The 22362-nt window shown below is 36.3% G+C and overlaps 1 protein-coding gene across 1 annotated transcript; it reads left to right on the top strand.

Annotated features, from left to right (window-relative positions):
• The first annotated feature begins 15555 nt into the window (after window positions 1–15555).
• LOC145281242 (uncharacterized) lies at window positions 15556–16113 on the top strand. Its single transcript, XM_080132197.1, has one exon. It carries the CDS (start codon window positions 15556–15558, stop codon window positions 16111–16113), a length of 558 nt encoding a protein of 185 aa, XP_079988323.1.
• Window positions 16114–22362: the final 6249 nt, after the last annotated feature.

A 22362-nucleotide genomic window follows, 5' to 3' on the forward strand; every position in this document is an offset into this window, starting at 1 on the left:
GTTAGAGCATTAATAAGACCCCCCCCCCACTTGAACACTGTGGAGAGGACTGGGACCTGTGGGGAAGATTATTGTCACTCAAATTCCAGTGAAGACCAATGATCGTGTCTAGCAAGAAATCAATGGCAAGCGACTATTGCGATAACAAAAATCATTTGCAAATGTTATCGAAAGTAGTGGAGTGTACTGGAAATCTGGGGATACAAGTTGCCATTGTTGTTTGTGAGTAATATCTGATGATGATGATGATGATGATCTGTGTGAGAAATTTCAGTAAATAATAATAATAATAATAATAATAATAATAATAATAGGAACAATCCTGAAAAACGTTGAAAAAAAGAATTGGAGAAATTGGAATCAGAGGAATGGCTGAAAAAAATATAACGAACAACAATAATGAAAACAGATGAAATATTAAGAAAACTCCTTGAATGTGAGACTAACACACACGAACCACAAGAGCGGACCAGACAAACTGCTACAGAGACAAAACATAAAGCGCTACATGAACCAAGAACATTGAAGCTGAATAGCTATAAGTTCTCTAACCCCAATCCCATCCCTCCATTTCCCCCTCCCAAAAATAGTTAGATCGAATAGTCAAGGAGGAACGAATGACCGAGGAGTGAGCACTGGCCAGACCTCCACTGTATAAGTGCGAAGAGAACTAGGACATGTGGGAGCCTTACTGCCACTCAAATTCCAGTAAATACCAATTGCCGCTTCCAACGAGAAATCAATGGCAAGCAGCTGTTGCTATAATGTAAATTTATTTGCAAATGTTATAGGAAGCGGTAGAGAGTACTGGAAAATTACGATAATACAAAGACAGGCTCGCAACGTCTCTTCTGTGGTTTCAAGGAAGAGAAAAGGGAACCCCCACTAGGCTACAAAGTCTATTTTGAACTCAAGGCAGATTAAGCTATTTAGAAGCTTCTTCCAAAATGTGGCAACAGTACTCCATCCTTGGACGTACTTGGCTCTTATACAGGTAGAGATTTGCACCAGCAGATATCTACTAGTGAGGTAGAACGATCTCACCATTTTTCCAGCAGCCTTGGCAACGGATTTGATGTATGTGTTCCATTTCAGATCAGGAGTAAAGATCAAGTCCAGAAGCTTGTCAAAACCTCCTAAAAATGAAATTAATGTCAGATGGGGATCCTAAAAATGAAATTAATGTCAGATGGGGATCAGATCGTTGATGAAGTAAAGATAGAAACTTGGTTTTAGATGCATTAAAAGTAACCAGCCACATCTTTCCCCATTGCACCCCGTGATCAAGATCAGAGCAGAGAGAATCTAAAAGATCTTCGTCGTTACGGACTTTGAAATGTTGCTCTCGATGGCAGTGTGGTCAGTAAGAATGTCTTCGAATAATCTTAAGATGTGATTTGGAAGATCATTGCTGTAGATCAGGAAGAGAGTTGGGCCCAGGATGGACCTTGAGGGACTCCAGCTTTAATACTGTGAATTTTTGATTTCTGCTCATCAATCACTACTCTTATGAATCTATGAGCGAGAAATGATTTTATAATATAGAAGACATATCCAGCTATACCGTAGCTGGAGATTTTCTGAAGTTGACCTTTATGCCATACCCTATCAAAGGCCTTTGATATGTCAAGTGTCATTGCCCTAGAAAGGAAGCCTTCGCCGAGAGTTATGTGAGCTACCGACAATGCATCCACAATGCATTGTCTACTCTCCATTAATAATAATAATAATAATAATAATAATAATAATAATAATGTATTTTACTTAAAATAATTAAAATTGACCTGTTTAGAGGAAAGTATGGCGATAGGTTCCTCTCTCACTAACTGAAATAAATAAGGAATTCAGTAGGCGTCTGTAATTCTTGAGCAACTTAGCATTTCCCTCGAGTTATTCCCGACTTGATTCTGTTGAAAAAGTTATACTCCTTTTGCTAACACTCGGCACTAGGCGGCGCTTTATTAGTATGAACATTTGAAAAGTATATTAAAAAGAATAGCGTCGACAGCTTTTTTTTTTTTGCAAAAGAACGCATGGCCAGACATTAGTTCCAAATTTGAGAGAACTTACTCTTCATAACTGATCGGGTTTAGTGCGGACTATAGGTTAACCACCTGTTGTTTAGCGCATTATGCAACACGTCATGAGAAGAACCAGAGAATTCGAAGATCGACTGTTGGTTCTGAAATTTCTTATCTTTGTTATGCGGTTCTTTTGGGCGTTAGCTGCGAGTTGTTGGCTTTTGCATTTCTTGTACGAGACGTAACAACAGTCAACTCTTTCTTTGTAATCGCCACCTCGATGCTCATATATTTTGCAAAAGTCTTCTTTATAGAAGCGAAAGTTAGAAATTGCGCGCGTACACACATACGCGCGCACATCGAAAGACTAATATTCGAAATATATTAACAATTTCCCAAAGCATGAATCCCTTCATCAAATAACCTGAAATAAACGACACCAACTCTTCTCTTTTTCTCTCCCTTAAGACTCAGCTTGGTCCCAACTTTATAGTGTCCTGGGCGGAAAATTATTCTTTGTTTTATCTAAACACGTATGCAAAAGAATGGTTCATTTACATAAGTGAACTCCCATCATCGTATAAAAATAACAGAATTCTATATTGTAAGAAGAATCTTCTGGATTTAATCCGCGATAGACACTCACTCTTTTCCCTTGTGGACCTGCACGGTGGCTGTTACAGTAAACATATTTATGTGATAATCCTTTAATACGGCTAATGCCGTACTGTACAAAATAAAATAGTTTTACCACAGACTTTGGTTTTAATTTAAATGACACACTCAGATGTTTCCCAAAAGAACGTATTATCAAGTTTTTACAATGATACTGACGCTCAAAAAGAAGATTGGAGATTTTTGCCTTTACACACAACTTTTTACGGTAGAACTGCAAAACTTCCTTAAGTAAGGAATAGTTATATTCTCATATATGAGTGTGCCGCCATTCTTTAAACACAATCGAAATACAATTGAAGTGATTTGGAAAGATTTAAATTGTCAAGTTTAACATAATTTTCGGCTAGAATTAAAGTTTATGAACAAAAGTCGAGTAGTATTGTTCATTTGTGCTCTTAAAACGAAAGAAAAAAGTATATTCGACTGTGTCAGTATTATTCAAGAATCAAGCGAAACACGTAACAAACTGACCTCTTGTGCTTTGAAATGTTTCACTTATTATCGATTTTTTAAATAAAATATTATCCCATAGTTAAGTTGAAACATACATAAAACTTAATTTTTAAGAAAAGTGAAACACATTTTTATGGTAATCTATATAATTATAAAAAACAGATCAGCTTGTTTTCTTGGACGTTTATACCGTCCATCCGGTTTGTGACTTACGGTTTCTAAAACTTCGTCTGCTTACCTATTCCATGGCCGCTTTGCCTTAAGTCCGATATTAAAAGTCACTGCTGCTATTCAAAGCATACACAAGGTCAACAATATTTTTTATTTTAACTTATTTCAACGTGTTTTCTTTACAAATAAATGTAATTTAATCCCGTTGAGTTAAAGAAAAACTGATTTACATATAGATATGCATATATAACTATAATCATATTTATAAATATATTTACTGCTTTTAGTAGTACTTCTGTGAATTCTGACAATTTATTTTTCACGCCTTACTTTAAAAACATATTTTCTCTTCAAGGAGAGGGGAGGAATAAACTTTGTTTTAGTAATGCTTTTAGTTTGGATTCCTTAATTTTACTTAGTGCTTGCAGTAATGCTCTTGAGGCTTCCTGAGTTTTATTTTTTTCACTCATCACTTAAAAAAAATGTTTTCTCTAGACAATAAAAGACAAAATAATATCAAAATCACTTTTTATTTTGAATAGGTTTCATCTTACCCTTTAAGGGTCAACTGGTAGACTAGTACTATTTAAAAATAGCGCGAATCGTTAAATGCAAAAACACGTTTTAAATGTCATAAATGAATAAATGACTAAATAAATAAATAAAAAATAATGACGTGGTGACAAACTGAATTATTTCAAAGTGAAAAGCTGCAAAAAAAAAAAAAATAGAAATCAAATAATAATAATAATAATAATAATAATAATAATAATAATAATAATAATAATAATAATAATAATAATAATAATGATAATAATAATAATAATAATAATAACAAGAGCAACAATGACGGGAAAGATGAACGAGCGAACGTCAAGTGGGGAATGTAAATCGATTCTGAAAATGATGGATCGATTTACTAGAAGGGTGCATGTTAAAATAAACCCCTTCCAAATTTTTAAATATTGATTATTTTCATTTTTTTATAACCTGTTAGCTTAGTGTCCAACAATCTGCAGAAATAGCTGGAAAAAAGACAAAAAGGAAAAAAAATGTAAGAGGATTCCAATTGTTTATGCGCACCTACATACTTTTTAAAAATGTTTCCTTTACCCAAATTATGTGTGATTAAAACTGGAACTTGATTATAAAACGTTTTCGTGTCCAAAATTATTTATTTACGATTAATTAATTTGTTTTTCTTTTCATTGCAAGTTGGAATTATTTTCAAACAAGCAAAAAAACAAAACAAAACAAATGTGTTTTCTAATGTAAAAATAAACTACTTGATCAATTTACATATTTAAAAACACTTGGGTTTTTTTACGACCTAACCCAGCGTAGTTTACCTCCTAAAAAGAAATCAAAATCTACTTGGGGGGGGGGGGCTAAAACATTTCAACGACCTTTAACAATAATATAAAAGAAGGAATTTTACTTTGACATTTTAACGTGGGGATCACTTTTCTATATACATTTTACGTAAAATGAGGCCCTTCTTCTTGGCGACGTAGCGAGACATGTAATCGTTAGCATTTTTTCAAGTTTGATTGCGGGGCGGGGGAGGCAGAAAGGGGAAATGAGGTGGGGTCATAAGTTTCAAACATTATAAAAATACGTAGAAACACTTCAAGGCATGTATGTATGGGGACTTTTCATTTTTTTTTAAGATTTGCTTTGAAAAGGTCTCACCGTTAAATATTACTAAATCGATTAATTATTATTCCCTGATATTTTAAGGGTTTTTAACATACACACGCACGCGCATGTACACACACACACACACACACACACACACACAGACACACACACACACACACACACACAAAACTAGGGCGGATCTGTACAATACACACTCTCTCCTTACATTTTTTATTTTCGTTTTTTCTTTCAATTTTTTTCAACAGATTAGACACCCCTTATATAAAGGATTTTTCATTTAATTCCAGGCCAATGATGTTAAGACCTTTATTATCCAATGTATTCTATATTGTTTTTACTGGTCGCTATGCTTGTTTTCGTGCGCGCATGCATTCAATCTTTTGTGCGCACGTGCGAAATTGCCTATTGTTTTCACCGGTCGCCACGTTTGTTTTTGTACGCATGCGCATTCAAATTTTGCGCGTATATGCATTAATATATATTAATTATATATATGCGCGTATATGCATATTGCATCTCACTATTCCACAGCTAACCAACGGTCACGAGTAGTCAAGTTTTACATAATCCCTCCCAGCTCCAATCAAGTGTTTTTGGTTATTTTATGTTTATTTCTTTCAAGTGCATTGAAATAGATTTCTAACTGTAAGCTTAAAACACACCCGATTTTAGAAAGTGTTCATTTTAGAAAATTACCAGAATTACATTATATATGTCTTTATTATGGAACGATGATTATATCTTTTACAAGTTATATAAGTTTTCACGTTTAGCATCAGAACGCTTTTCGAAGGAGCAAAAATTTGTCAAAATTCAGGTATCTATTAGATCACAGCACATGTCTAGTAAGATTTTTATTCATTGACTAATACAAAATTGGGTTGGCAGACAAGTCTGTATTCAACGACCATGTGAGGCAGGCTTGAGGATATCCGACTTGGCGTGTCACCGAGACGCTGAAAGACTGGCCTTCTTAAGTGGAACCTTAACAGAGGAATCTGCGTTAGACCCCGCTGTTGATGATCCCTTTCTCGACCTCATCCTCGACTACTCGGCCGAGGGTAGGCATAGGCTGAAGGGAGACACGCACGTGAGTCATGGACTTCGTATAGAACCAGTATAAAAAAAAAACCTGGGACGCTTCCAGCAAACCAAACTGTGGCAAATTTAAAAAAATCCCCTGTTGAAGTTCTGGAACGAGCCGCAATGACCAGCGTGGAGGCTACTATCATTCACTACCGTCTTCGCTAGGTGGGACATGTCAACAGAATAGATTATTCAAAGCTCCCCCAAAAAATGCTGTACAAGGAACAGGCCCAGTGTATGGGGGCACAAGGAGCCCAAACAAATGCGCTACAAAGATAAATTCAAGTGCACTCTGGCTTAACAAATATCGACCGGCCCTCGTAGGAAGAATTTACCAGGGACAGAAAGATGTGGAGAGGTGCAGCATACGATGACACCGCATACTTTGAGGAGAAAAAGAAGGACGATTAAGAGACTAGGAGGAGAAGAAGAAAAGAGCGACGAAAACGACCCCGTCCCACTACCCTACCCTGCGAATACTGTCCACGACTTTTCCACCATAGATTCAGACTCAACAGCCATGTCAAACAGAGACATCCATCCCAAAGATAGGAGACTGGTGACAAGCGACAGGACCTATTACTCGGATACGTATGAGATCCTATGACGAGGATATATATATATATATATATATATATATATATATATATATATATATATATATATATATATATATATATATATATATATATATAAAGCTGAATGTGTGTGCGTGTGTGTGTGTGTGTGTGTGTGTGTGTCTGGTCACGAATAGGCTCTTATATGGTTGACTATTTTAAAAATCTGATTACATATAATGATAGAAGATGTATCGAGACACAGGAATGGTATGTTTGATCTGGCAGAACGGTGGTTCATTAAAATTGTGGGGTCTGCGTTCGTGCCTGATCCACAAAGTATGGAAATAAAAAATTTTAAAATTAAAAAAAAAACGTTTACAAGTGTTTTTGATATAGATGCACATAATAATACTTTGATATGTATGTTTTAACTTAAATAGGGATGGTATAATACAATTGTGGGGTCTGCGTTCACGTCTGGCCTCCATAGAATGGAAATAGGCACAAACTTTAATAAAGACTTTTCATATCTATCTTTGTAAGTATACTTTGATAATTATGTTTCAGTTTGAAGAAATATGGTATAATAAAATTATGGGGTGTTCGTTCGCACCTGACCTCCATAGAATGGAAATATGTCACAAAGTTTAACAAGGTTTTTTAATATAGATGCACAGAATATTGTGATAAGTGTTTCAGTGGGAACAGGTATGGTATGATAAATTATGGGGGTTATCTATTTTATTTTTACTTTCGTCATATTTTGCTTTGGTTTTGATACCCCAAATTTACAACCCTTCCTTTTCATAACCTATCATACTTTAATAAATCAGAGTCCATTTTCTGTAGGCTGTTTTTTAACCCAGTCAACGATGGGTACTTTTGCTAGTATATATATATATATATATATATATATATATATATATATATATATATATATATATATATATATATATACATACATATATATATATATATATATATATATATATATATATGTATGTATGGAGTTTCAAAATAAGCTCTTCTCATCAGAGGAAATAGCTAGTAAATTATTCTAAATATTAGTTTGCATAAATTTAGAAACATTGAAAATTGTAATTAAAAATTTCTATTATCTGTTTAAACAGCAATAAAAAATTTTAAGGTTAGTTTCTAAGTTGCGTTGGTAAACAATGATGGAAGGAGTAATTAGAAAATTGTATTAGAGAAGTACATGAATCAAAGAGAGTACGTTGGCCAAAAATTCGTGAGCAATGAATTGTTTCAGTACATAAATCACAAACCAGAAATACGTAAAAAGTAACGTGCATGTATATATATATATATATATATATATATATATATATATATATATATATATATATATATATATATATATATATATATATATAACTTCAATACTTCAATAATGCCTTATGGAACTCAGGACACAAGGAAAAGATTAAATTCAACAATTATGCTCCTCCTGCAGGCCGTCTTAAATCTATAATCACACACAATATGACTCGTATAAAACCAGTTCAAATAACTAGATCTGCCGCTATCAATAACAATGAACCAGTCTACACATATAATCCAAACCAAAATGCTAATCGCAATATCTCTAACCCACCCAATAGCATTAGGAGAAAGAAAAATGTTTGGTTTAATCCTCTATTTAGCCTAAATGTCAAAACTAATATACCTAAGGAATTCTTCAACATTGTACAAAACTCTTTCAAATACTCACACCGATATAGTTCTATTTTCAATAAAAATTAAATCAGGATTTCTTATTCTACAATGCCTAATTCAGCACAAAGAATCTTAACATCTAATAACAAAAAAATTAAATCAGCCCCCAAAAAATCTTTCCAAATTAAACCCAAAACTAACTGTAATTGTAATAATCTTTGCCCACTCAATAATGATTGCATCCATAAAGATGTTATATATTCTTGCACAATTACTGAGCTCCCACGCAATCCTCCCATAACAGGCACTAATATTTTGTCTTCAAGTTATCCTTCTTCCCTTCCTCCATCTGATATAGTTACTAATCCAATACACTACTCGAGCAGCCCCTCCATCTACAATCATACAACTAGCAATAATAATAATAATAATAATAATAATAATAATAATAATAATAATAATAATAATAATAATAATATTTCTCATAACAGCAATCCTAACACTAACAACACTCATTATCCCCTCCAAAATAGTCCTCATGCAATCACTGTCCCACCATTTGTTGAACATTATGAACAAAATTCAAACCATTCAACTAATACAAATCAGCAAATTAATATTAATACCAGACCTCGAGCTTTTAATAAAGTACATACATATATCGGCGCTACTTCAACATTAATTAAGAAAAGAATATCAAACCACATTTCTTCTTTTAACAACCATAATTCTAATAATAACCAAGGAACTTCTCTAACCACTTTAATTAAAAAACTTAACTTTAATAATACCCCCTTCTCAATCAAATGGACTATCATAAAAAAGTTCAGTATTATACTCCAGGCTTTAAGTCATGTCGCCTCTGCACAACCGAAGTTATGACTATAATTATTTCCCCTCAAAATAACAATATAATAAATTCTAAAAATGAACTGATCTCTTTCTGTAAACATAAGTCATAATTTAATTATGGCACTTTTAAAATTACATACTTATTACTTTTACCTTTTAGATAGATCGACATTTTTTTCTTTAACTTTATCGTTTTTTCTACATACTTTCTTAATACTTTATAATTTAATAATCCTTTATTTTATTTCTTTATTTCTTCTTTGCTTGGCCGGTTTTTATCTGCAATTTCTGTTTTAGTCTTTAAATATTCCTATCTATCTAATATATCAATCTACCCACACTTTCATATCTTGTATGTATATTCACTTATATTTTACTATATGCATTTACTTACTTACTTTCTTGCTTTTCCTGAATTTGCAGATACCGGCCATCCTCTCCCCTTAAATAATTTTTATTTTATATTTTATATTTTATATTTTATTTTTTATTTATTTATTGTTTATTTATTATTTATTTTCTATTTATTTATTTATTAATTTATTTATTATTTATTTTCCATTTAGTGTGTTTTAACAACTCTTGCTGACATTTTCTTAAGTAATAACCTGTACATTTCAGTTGACCTATATTATTTTGCCCTATAAATTTTTTCGCGCCTTTTACCATTTCCTGTCTGGGTCATTTTGACATTTGTTTTTCTATTTTATATTTAATTCTATCACCATTTAATTTTCCCCCTTCTTCTTCCCTGATCTTTCTTATTTATATTTATGTCTCGGCAGCAATGAGAAAAGCATATCTTATTTTTCTTTTATTAATATTATTGAAGTTTTCCCTCTTTTCCCTTGTACATATTTGTGAATTATTCCATGGATTTCACCCTTTGGATTATTTGGGACCATCTTCCAATTACGGGATTTCCTTGGATTTTACTTGTGCAAATGGAAATTCAATTAAGTTTCTTGAAGTTATATTTTTGGATTTTACTGTCATTGGATTATTTATCTTTCACCAGACTATCCATTCGCGTGTAATCACCTTTTTCTTCATCATATTCCCTCTGCTCAACTTTTTTGTTATCAAGTAAGATTTTTGACTTACTTGTTGTTTCATCAAATACTTTTGTATTCAAAATCCGATCCCGCATCTTGCTAATTCCTACCCTCTGATGAAAGGAAAGTATTTCTTCGAAAATCCGCGGATTAAGGACTATTAACTTATCAAGTGTTTCCTTTTCAGATTAAATATGTTTTTAACTCTTTTTCAAAGTGTTTTTTAACATATTTTATTAACTGTGTACTCCTATATATATATATATATATATATATATATATATATATATATATATATATATATATATATATATATATATGTATTCTTCTTCTTATTATTATTATTTGGGGTAAACAGTTACATATGGTCGCTACAAATAGCCATCTGTTTCAGTCAAAGAGACTTTATCAGGCGACCTGGAACCTCTCGACGCCAAAAAGAAAAATGAAAAATGGGATAGATTATAGAGAAATTAAAGAAAAATGGAGCTCTTCAAAAAAAGTATAAAAAGAGTTTATAATAAATTGCGAGCTCTCTAAAAAAAGGGATAGAAAAAACAAAAAGGAAATCTTCCAATAGGTCCTAATGCGATCTTTCCTATATGTAACTGTTTACCCCAAATAATAAAAAAATATTTTGCTCTTTTTATTGAGCACTATTTAACAACCTCGTTGTTTCATTAGTTCTGACTTTTGAACACCTCAAACCTGAATATATATATATATATATATATATATATATATATATATATATATATGAATCTAAACATAAAAACACACACGTACACACACATTTGGGTTTTAGCCCGAGGAAATTGATACAAAATGTTGAAATCAAAAAAACAAATTTTTCAGGTGAATGTCGAACACTACATAATGAACATGCATGCATAACGTAGTAGCTATAGGCTCATGTTTTTTATGTTTAGACTAACAGCAAACATGTCTTCATACCTAAAATTATTAAAAATTTCTATTCAATTAAACATCTTTTTCATGTTTTTCTTAATCATCATTGTGGAGGATCGATGTTTTGCCAATCACATGTTTCGAAATTAAGTCCTCTATTACTTACAAGTTTGAACCGCTACCGATCAAATTAGAATAAGAAGTCTATTTATGTCAATATAAGAAGACATATTTTGATATGGCTTCTTTTTAATTAAATATAAAATAAATATTTCCCACGTAGATAACGATTTATTAATTTGCTTGATTCTGCGTTGCTCAAATTGATTTTTCTATTCACTATATTTTTTTAGGACATCTCTTTACAGTTGGACTCCTATGAAAGTTTTCTAAAACTCGTAATGAATTTTTTTAATTATTTTTTTTTCAGATTAAGAACATTACATCAGAAACATTACCATAAGAAAATATTATATTATTTTCTAATTTAAAACAACTCCTTTCAAAAGGAAAGAATATTGATGAAAAAAAGGATCAAGTAAAGCAGATTTTGGTAAATTTGTAATTTTTCACCAAAATGGCAGACAGCTGTGACGTTAATTAATCGTCTGCTATTTTAAAGAGTCATATTCCATTATGATGTATTTGAAGTGATGTTTTGAAGTGTTTCTATGTATTTTTAAAATGTTTGGAACTTATGACCTCGTCCCCACACAATTTCCTCTTTGTACCCCCACCCCGCCACCAAACTTTTAAAAAAATACTAATACTTACATGTCTTGCTACGTCACCAAGAAGTAGGGTCTCATTTTACGTTAAATTTATATAGGTAAGTGATCCCGCACACTAAGTAATAGTTAACGGTGAGACCTTTTCAAAGCAAATCTTTAAAAAAAATGAAAAGTATCCATACATACATGTCTTGAAGTGTTTCTACGTATTTTTATAATGTTTAAAACTTATGACACACACTCATTTCCCCTTTCTGGCTCCCCCCCCCCCGCAAGGTTCACTCTGCCTTCCGTCAATATTTATTTATTTACGACTTTTTAAAACGTATTTTTGCATTTAACGATCCGCACTATATTTTAAATAGTACTAGTCTACCAGTTGGCTCTTAAAGGTTAAGATGAAACCTGTTCAAAATAAAAAGTGATTTTGATATTATATTGTCTTCTATTGTCTTGAGAAAACATTTTTTTCATGATGAGTGAAAAAAATAAAACTTAGGAAGCCTCAAGAGCATTACTGCAAGCACTAAGTAAAATTAAGGAAGCCAAACTAAAAGCATTACTAAAACCAAGTTTATTCCTCCCCTCTCCTTGAAGAGAAAATATGTTTTTAAAGTAAGGCGTGAAAAATAAATTGTCAGAATTTACAGAAGCACTACTAAAAGCAGTAAATATATTTATAAATATGATTATAGTTATATATGCATATCTATATTTAAATCAGTTTTTCTTTAACTCAACGGGATTAAATTACATTTATTTGTAAAGAAAACACGTTGAAATAAGTTAAAATAAAAAATATTGTTGACCTTGTGTATGCTTTGAATAGCAGCAGTGACTTTTAATATCGGACTTAAGGATGAGCGGCCATGGAATAGGTAAGCAGACGAAGTTTTAGAAACCGTAAGTCACAAACCGGATGGGCGGTATAAACGTCCAAGAAAACAAGCTGATCTGAGTTTTATAACTATATAGATTACCATAAAAATGTGTTTCACTTTTCTTAAAAATTAAGTTTTATGTATGTGGCAACTTAAACTATCACACATATATGCATTTATATATGTACATATATATATGTATGTATATATGTGTGTGTGTATATATATATATATATATATATATATATATATATAAACTAACATAAAAACACATAACCTAGATTTAAGTCAAGTCAAGAAACTAGATATCCAGGCTAAATAGAGCACACACAAAGGAACAGGTCAAACAGAGGTCAAATAAGTCTTTGTCCAGTAAATACATGCTCATTGGCTGATAGGAAGGGCGCGGTGGATACTAAAAAGCTGATTGGCAAACTAAAATCTCAATAGAAGGTGCGTATATAAAAACGACAGACAACCATAAAATTCGCGCATAAGCCTGAAGAGTCCTAGAGTGGATGAAACGTGGAACTTTCACTACCTAAAGACACAAAAAGGGTTGTAACCGGATGATTTGCCAAGATGGGCAAATAAAAAAGAGGTGAAGCCAACCTGACAAAACTAAAGGCCGTGCCGTACCTTATTTGGAACAAAAATAAGTTCCGAAGAGGTATTCCTGATCCAGCACCAACCCTGACGGTAGAGAGAACTCTGATTCCAGAGGCTCATGTGGAATTCGGGCGCATCTCCATAGGGCCAGCTGACCTCCATACTCACCACATTGATGCAATCGCACAAATATCTAGTACTGACCAGTCACCGAATTTGGGGAATCACAGAAAACCTACTAAACATAAAAGGCGTGATATTTGCTAAAATCAGGAAGATCGCGGGAAACACGTCAGATTATATATGTATCAAAAAATTAATCAGATTTCTGCCTGTCTGAGTCAGCCCGAAAAGACCTTGGTCTGGTACTAGAGAAGTTTCCAGACCCAACTTCCCAGCAGAACGTGGCAACTAGCGACGGCGGAAAGCACCATGTGGGTGCCCACAAAGAACTGATGTTCCACCTAAGCTGGACAATATCTCTTTTGCCCCTACGGAAGAAAACAGGTCCTGATTGGAACGTTGGATAAAGGAGCATTTTGAGTCCAGTGCATTCACTGTGTGCCCACATCAACGGCTGCAGGTGTTGAAAGGAAAACGCATGGACATAACGTTCATCCCAGGGGCCAAACTCTCAGTTGTTCACACCCCAATCCTGGTACCACACTATTGGAAGAAAAGAGCTAACCCTAACCCGACGTGGCATTGGGCATCATAGAACCTGTACCTGTTTGTACATCTACGACGTGGTGCTCCAGAATGGTGGTTGCACCAAAAAGGATGGGTCACCGAGGCGTACGGTAGACCTACAAAAGCTCAACGCCGCTACCCTGCGAGAAACCCATCATATACCGTCTCCTTTCAATCGGGCATCGCTGGTGCCTGCGAAAACTATAAAAACCGTCTTGGATGCATGAAATGAATGGAATGACTATCATAGCCTAACCCTCTCTTCATCGGCAAGAGATGCAACTACCTTCATCACGGAATGGGGCAGATACCGTTATCTTCGGGCACCACAAGGATTTCAAGCATCAGGAGACGCATATAGACACAGGTTCGACAATATCACTGTTAGATATCCCTAGGAAAACAAGATGTATAGACGATACGATACTATGGGACGACTCTATTGAAACATCATTTTGGCATACTATGGAGTACATAAATAATTGCAGCAAAAATGGTATCGTATTCAACCTCCAGAAATTTCACTTCCCAGAAAAAGAGGTGGAATTTTCCGGGTTCTTGATAACGGAACACGGGATAAAACTCATAAAAAAATCACCGAAGTAATACGGAATTTTCCGACACCAAAAATATAACTGACATGATTCTGGTTTGGAATGGTAGACCAGGTAGCCTACGCTTTTTCTCAGGCTGAAATAATGGCCCTGTTCCTGGAGCTGCTGAAGACAAAAAGTCGAAAGTTCTACAGCAAAGGGACAGCATACTCGATCGAATCTTCAAAGAGTCAAAAAAGAAGGATCACAGAAGAGATTGAGAGCGGTGTAAGAAACTTCGACGTGAACAGACCAACTTGTTTGTCGACAGACTTCAGTAGAACAGGCTTGGGATATTTACTTTTCCAGAAGCACTGCAACTGTGCAACCGAAGCCGGACCGAAGTGTGGTAAGGACCACTGGAGATTAATCCTGGCCGGCTCCCGATTTACTAATGACACAGTCCCGATACGCACCAGTTGAAGGAGAGGCATTGGTATTAGTCTACGGGCTGGAAGCATGTCGCATGTTCGTTTTGGGATGCCCAGAGCTATTAGTCTTCATAGACCATAAGCCCTTAGTGAAGATCTTTTCGGACAAAGCCCTGGAGGACAAAAAGAACCCAAGACTGTTCAACTTCAAAGAACGGTTCTTGATGTACAAATTTCGAATAAAGCATCTCCCTGGCAAACTCAATGCAGCACCAGACTGTACATCGAGATGCCTAGTAACGTTAAGCCAAGAGGAAGCAAACGAAATGGACATCGCACAAACCATGGATAGTGCCATAAGAGCGTCATTTCACTCCACCTATGAGCAGAACCCCAAATTAAGGGCAATAACATGGGACAGGATTGTGGCAGCAGCTGCTACTGACGAGGAATGTCGTACCCTCGGTGAATTCATATGAAATGGTTTCCCTGAATCTCGGCACGCCGGTTTTGGCATATGAAAGAAGAGTTATATTGCTCGGAAGGGGTGACGATAATGGAAAATAAAATCCTCACACCCAGAAAACTACGTGCGGGGGTTCAGGACTCGCTCCATTCGGCGCATCAGAGTTTCAATGGAATGTTAGCAAACGCCAGACAACGGCTGTTCTGGCTAGGACTGGACGCGAGCATTCGTCAGACTCGGGCCCAGTACAAAGTATGCAACGTAATGGCTCTGTCACAACCTAGGGAACCCCTAATGCTGCCCTCGAACCCCGAGTTCCCATTTCAGAAGACAGTGATGGACTTTTTCGATTTACAAGGGAAGAACTACCTAGTATACGCAGATAGATACACTGGATGGGTAGAAGTCACTCTGATGTCATCCGGGAATGCCAAGGCCACATTTGACGCCCTACAAAACTGGTTCTGCATGTACGGCGTCTCGGAGGAACTGTTGACTGATGGTGGACCACCGTTTGACTCCAGTGAATATTACCAGTTAAGGAAACGAACGTCGTCAGCATATTACCCTCAACGCAAAGGATCCTTATTGGTAGCACAGACAGTTTCGGTCGCCTATGCCATGACCGGGGAGCTAGGTCCCTACTGACTCATCACAACACACCGGTATAAGACGTACATATGTCTCCAGTGATGATGCTCTACAGTCGCGTGATAAAGGACGATCTCCCAGTGCTCCAGGACCAAAATCGAATCCATAAACGCTGGAGAGAAATCAGTCGTTATAGGGAAACAGCAGTGGCAAAAAGACACTTACGGAATTAAACGGAATACAATCTAAAATGTCACCCACTTCAGGAACTGAAATGGGGGAAACGGTGCAGTTTCCAAACCAAGTTGGTCCACAACCGCGCCGATGGGCAAAGATGGGAAGGGTGGTGGAAACACTGTAACCGGCAGTATAATGTACGCATTTTTATTTTTATTTTCTTTTTTATTTTATTTTCTTTTTCCTTTTATTTTTTTAATTTTATTTAAAAAGAATGGGATAAATTGGATTCAGAGGAATTATCGGAAAAGTACAACTAAGGAAAACCCTAGAATGTGAGACTAGCACACGCGGACCAGACAAACTAATACCGAGAAAAATAAAATAAAACGCTACATGAAACCAATAACATTGAAGCTGCATGCCTATAAGTTCTTTAACCCCACCCTCATTACCATATCATGTCACCCCCAAAAAAGGAGTGACGCCGAATATTCAAAGAGGAAAGAAAGACCGAGGAGTTAGCACTGACCAGATCTTCACTGTAATGGTGCGAAGAGAACTGGGACCTTGGGGAGGCTTATTGCCACCTCAATTACAGTAAAGACCAATAGCAAGCAGCTATTGCGATAATGCAAATTTATTTGCAAATATTATCGAAAGAGATGCAGAGTACTAGAAAATCTGGGTAGACTTGTTGTCACTCGGCTTCGAGGGAACACCACAGGCTGTATTCAATGAGATTTTTGGTGACCTGTGTGAAACCTCATTGTGAGCCAATAATAATAACCAGCAGAGCCCGTGGAAATTCCACAGAATAAGAAATATATTTTTTCAATTACTATGTTTTGATAAAGCTAATACATTTTATGGATAGCGCAAAAATTACTTTATTTGGACATAAAAGCCAATAACACACAACTTATACGAGTTTATCAACATTTCTATGAAAATAGTGTCCATTGTATTTTAAATATGGAACTGACCCAATGAGAGAAATTAATAAGAACTAATAAATGCTCGAAAGTAATATTGTGCTACATAGTTCAATATAAAAAATAAAGTTACATTGTACGAGCCAATCTTTACTTTACTCCTTTAGTTTAGCACCTCTTGGCGGACAATGTTGTTTTGTTTTTTGTTTTTTTTTTTGTTTTTTTTTTTTTTTGTACTTTTTCTTTTTTACGTAACGCTTCATCGAACTCTTTCTTCGGTGGAGAACCAGTTCACATCGAAATTACTACGACTTCCTTTCTCACACCATTGCAAAAATGATTCTATATTATCAGATATTCGAAAACGACGCTATATCAAGGGGAGGTAATTCTCATATTCTTTACCAGGGTTGCCAGATTGATCTTTTTAAAAGCAAATTTCGCGAATTTGTTCTTTTTTTTTTTAAGGTAGGTTGGCTTTCAAAAATTGTATTTGGTGTTTTTCAAAACGTAACGAATGGACGAGGAAGGAGAAAGAATGAATATTATATAATAATAATAATAATAATAATAATAATAATAATAATAATAATAATAATAATAAGATGATGATGATGATGATGATGATGAGGAGGAGGAGGAGGAGGAGGAGGAGGAGGAGGAGGAAAAGAAAAACGTTTGCTTTACGTTATACACAATAGTCACAGAACATCCAAGCACCCACAAAGAAAGAGGTTTCCTCTCCCGCCCTGGTTAACTTGATGCCGAGCAAGACCAGTCTTCACTGGAAGATATACCGCTTGAATGCTTTCAGCAACCGACCTTTATTAATGACTAGCCTGGATGCTCGGCGTTGCCCAGGTGTTTGGTGTGTGTTGAGCAAAAAGAAAAAGTGGTAATAGGCAGGCAGGCTCGAACCCGTAACGTGAAAGAGGAAAAGAATGTGGAAAAAAACGAGACGTCTTTGCCGTTGCGTCCATCGCCAAACCGGAAGGGGCGAAGGTTTAAATTAAGGCTAGTCAATCGAAAAGAGGCGATGACTTTCGAAAATATCGGTGAAAAAAAACGCCCCCTCCCTGTAGAAAAGTTCCCAGTTGTAGGTGAAGAAATGAATGTTTTTAGCCAATTTTTCGATATTTGTCGTCCGAAAGGGCGTGCTTCAAAACGGTACCGATCTCATGAAAATCCGTCGCCTCTGTTGAAAGTTTTAGGCATACATACATACATGATGATTGCAACGTCTTGTCAGACGAGAGCCACTCCCTCAGTCACTAAAAGTCCATGTGCCCGAATATGACTTTTTAGCCCTGCCAGCGACTTGCACACCCTCAAGCAGACATGACACTGAAAACGCCCACTGATTTGTATGAGACTAACAGCAGCGGAACCTGTATTATCATGGGCTTTCATGTGATTAACCAAACCTGCCTTCGACAACAGAGCCCGATCACATACCTTACAGATCCAGAGATCTCCATGGTTGGGCGGCAAGGTTTGGCATTTCCTACATGCTCTCTTAAGCTTCTCTCGGTCTATTTTGGCTGCTTCATAGTGTTCTGCACCCCTGTATATCAGTGTCCTCCATTGCTTGCGATCATACGCTAGGGACTCCCAACTGTCAACAGGAATATGAAAGCTCACCAGACTCTCCTTGATGCTATCACGAAAACGTTTTTTGGGCTTGTGCTGGAGTCTTTTTCCAAGAAAGAGCTCACCATAGAACAATTGTTTTGGGAGACGATAGTCTTCAAACCAGATGAGATGACCCGCCCAACGCAACTGGTTCTTAATAACAATGGTAGCAATACTGGTTGTTTTGGCCTTTTTAAGACATATGTATCAAGGACAAAGCTATACCACTTTAAACCAAGAATGTGTCTAAGGCAGTGCTGATGGAACCTCTCGAGCAATTCTATATGTGTCCGGTACAAGGTCCAAGTTTCAGATGCGTAGAGTAGGGATGGTACTACACATGCTTGATATACTGAAATTTTATTTGTCAGAGTCAGATCACCGTCAGACCAGACTCTATCTTGTAACCTTCCAAAAGCATTAGATGCCTTGCTGATTCTCTGTCTTATTTCCGCATTAAGAGTGCCATCATTTAATAAGGCACTCCCAAGGTAGACAAAATTTTTTACGACTTCAAGGCGCTTTCCACAGACGAAGATATCAGGTTCCACATGTAGATCATTGGGAGCGGGAGTGTACATGACTTTAGTTTTCTTAATGCTAACTGTCAGTCCGAAGCAGGTACAAGCATTTGTAAAGAGATCCATCACTAGTTGCATATCTACTGGGGGAGTGTGTTACCAGGTCAGCATCATCAGCATACAACAGTTCCCTAACAAGTCCATCACTAACAAGTGTTTTGGCTTGGAATCTTCTGAGGTTGAACACCTTTCCAGTCGTTCGGAATCTAATATAAACACCCATATCACAATCGTAGAAACCATACCAGAGCACAGCAGTCAAATAGAGCGAAAACAATGTTGATGCAGCTATATCACCCTGCTTCACACCATTATCAATGAGGAATTCTTCCGAAAGCTGACCATTGAAGTTGACGCGACCTTCATACTATGATGAAGTTGCTTGAATTTGTCTGTAAAAGCAGGTGTACAGCCAAATTTTTCCAGCACTTTCCAGAGAGCCTCACGGTTGACTGTGTCAAACGCCTTGGTTAAGTCCACAAACACCTGGCAAAGAGGCATACGCTGTTCAATACATTTTTCCAAGAGCTGTCTAGCAGAAAACACCATATCCACAGTTCCTCGCCCACCTTTAAAACCAGACTGGGATTCCGGAAGGATATTAGGACATACATACTTTTCCAATCGGTTTAGCAAGAGCCGTGCAAATACCTTTCCAACCGCACTCAGCAGCGAGATACCTCGATCATTTCCACAATCAGATCTTGTACCCTTTCCTTTGTACAACATAACCAAGATGGCATCTACCCAATCTTGGGCAATCGGGTCACCCTGCCATACTGACAGTATCAAAGAGTGGACCACACAATGTACATTGACACCACCATGTATCAACAGCTCAACAGGGATGCCATCCAGCCCAGGGGCTTTGTTCGAGTTTATCTGTTTTATGCAGTCAACTGTTTCTACAAGAGTCGGTTCAACATCAAGTTCTGGACAAAAGGAACATTGAGGGATACTTTCTATTGCAGCAACATCAACATTGGATGGTTTATGAAAAAGATCATGAAAGTGTTCATGCCATCGATGCTTAATTTCATCTGAGGTTTTCAGCAAGGTTTTCCCGTCCTTCGCCAGGAGTGGTGTAGTTGAAGAGGATTTCGGACCATAAGCCTGATGAAGCAAAGTGTAGAATGTCTTGACATCTCTATGATCGTAGGCAGTCTGTATCTCCCTGGAGAGGTTAGAACACCATTTGTTTTTTATTTGGCGCACACAACACTGAACCTCACTCCTAACAGAAGAAAAGTGGGCAGCGAGCGCTGGCTCGTTCAGAGGTGAAGAGTGGAAAAGTTTTAAATAAGCTTTCCGCTTTCTATCAATTTGAGGCTTAATTTGATCGAAATTATCAGCAAACCAATCTCTATGTCTGGGAACCTTCAATCCAAGAACTTCAACACCTTTTTGGTATATTGTATCTCTTACTGTCTCCCAGTCACAATCTGAGAAATCCACATGGTTGAAAGCAGATTTCAAGGAACTTCGTACGACTGGATCCTTCAATTTGGAAACATCAATACGTTTAGGCACTTTGACACCATTGAAACGGCTTTTTTTGCGAACTGTAATTCTCAGTTTAGCTCTGACCATTAAATGATCAGTACTACAGTCAGCACCACACATTACTCTAACTTTGCAAAAATTTCCAAAATCACCACGTCTACACAGTATGTAATCAAGCAAATGGCCATGTTTAGATTGGGGATGGAACCAGGTCTCCTTGTGTTTCTGGTGGGAAAAAGTGTTGGTGATAACAAGATTTAGTTCACTGCAGAGATGGAGAAGCAGCATACCATTTGAATTGACTCTACCAATGCCATATGGACCCAGTGGAGACCAAGTCTCATTGTCTGATCCAACCCGTGCATTGAAGTCGCCAAGAACCACCAAACTCTCAGCGCTTGGCAAACCGGTGATAACAGATCTAAGCATATGATAAAAGGACGTAATATCGTCTTCAGGCGAAGTAAGAGTCGGCGCATAGACAGAAAGAACATTCATATAACGACCAGCAGCAAGGGGCATTCTCAATGTCATTGCACGATCATTTATGGCTACTGGCTGTTCGATCTTGTCAATTAAGGAGTTCTTAACTACAAAACCAACACCAGCCTCACGCCTCTCCTTTTCAGCTCTACCAGACCAGAAGATCGTGTAGCCCGACTCGCGCTCAACCAGTTGATCCTCACCTGCGAAACGTGCCTCAGAGAGTGCAGCAATGTCTATATTGTAGCTTTGCAATTCCTTAGTCAAAATTGCAGTCTTCCGTTCTAGTCTTTTACCATTGTCAATAAGTGTTCTCACATTCCAGCAACAGAGCTGGAGTGGGTGTCGTTTAGCATAATATCTTCTGTTCCTGTTTATATGGACAGCCATCGCCAATAGGACTTTTCTTTCTTTTTTTTCTTTTTTTGACAAATGTCTGAGGAAGTATCTGTACAAAGATGTTATTCTAGAGATTTAGCTTTGTACGACAGCTAGTCTCTATCTCTCGGTTCAAAATGTTGATATCCAGCAACAAGCAGGAGCAAGATAGCAGCAACAAATCAAACTGCAGACCAGCTTAATGCAGGTACTGGTCTTCCGCTTTGTTTTTTAGATCAGAGATTTGCTTCTCCTAGAGAGGCTTCCTTCACCATGGCTTTCTGGAGCCCTCTCCACTCCAGATAAAACAAAACCCACGCATGCAACATGTTTGTTTTGTTTTTTTGTTTTTCTGTTATTTCTTTTATTTTTATCTTTTATTTTTAAAATCGAGAGAAGCGTTAAAAAAAAAAACAAAAAAAAAACGGTATAATTCCTCAATGGTTATGACGATAGTGATGATGTTACAATTCAATAAATACACGATAATAAACACGAAAAGAAATCCACAGATGCAAAACGTAAAACAAACCAGTCATGAATCTCGATGTTTTTGTTGCTGTTATTTTTTTTACATACATACATACATACATACATACATACATACATACACGTGA

Source organism: Euprymna scolopes, chromosome 1 (assembly GCF_053919585.1).
Source record: "Euprymna scolopes isolate OS-2025 chromosome 1, ASM5391958v1, whole genome shotgun sequence".
Lineage (NCBI taxonomy): Eukaryota > Metazoa > Mollusca > Cephalopoda > Sepiida > Sepiolidae > Euprymna > Euprymna scolopes.

Bases quoted from the DNA above. Each gene is read 5' to 3' on its own strand.
- LOC145281242 (XM_080132197.1), top strand. From the start codon at position 15,556: ATGGAAAATAAAATCCTCACACCCAGAAAACTACGTGCGGGGGTTCAG.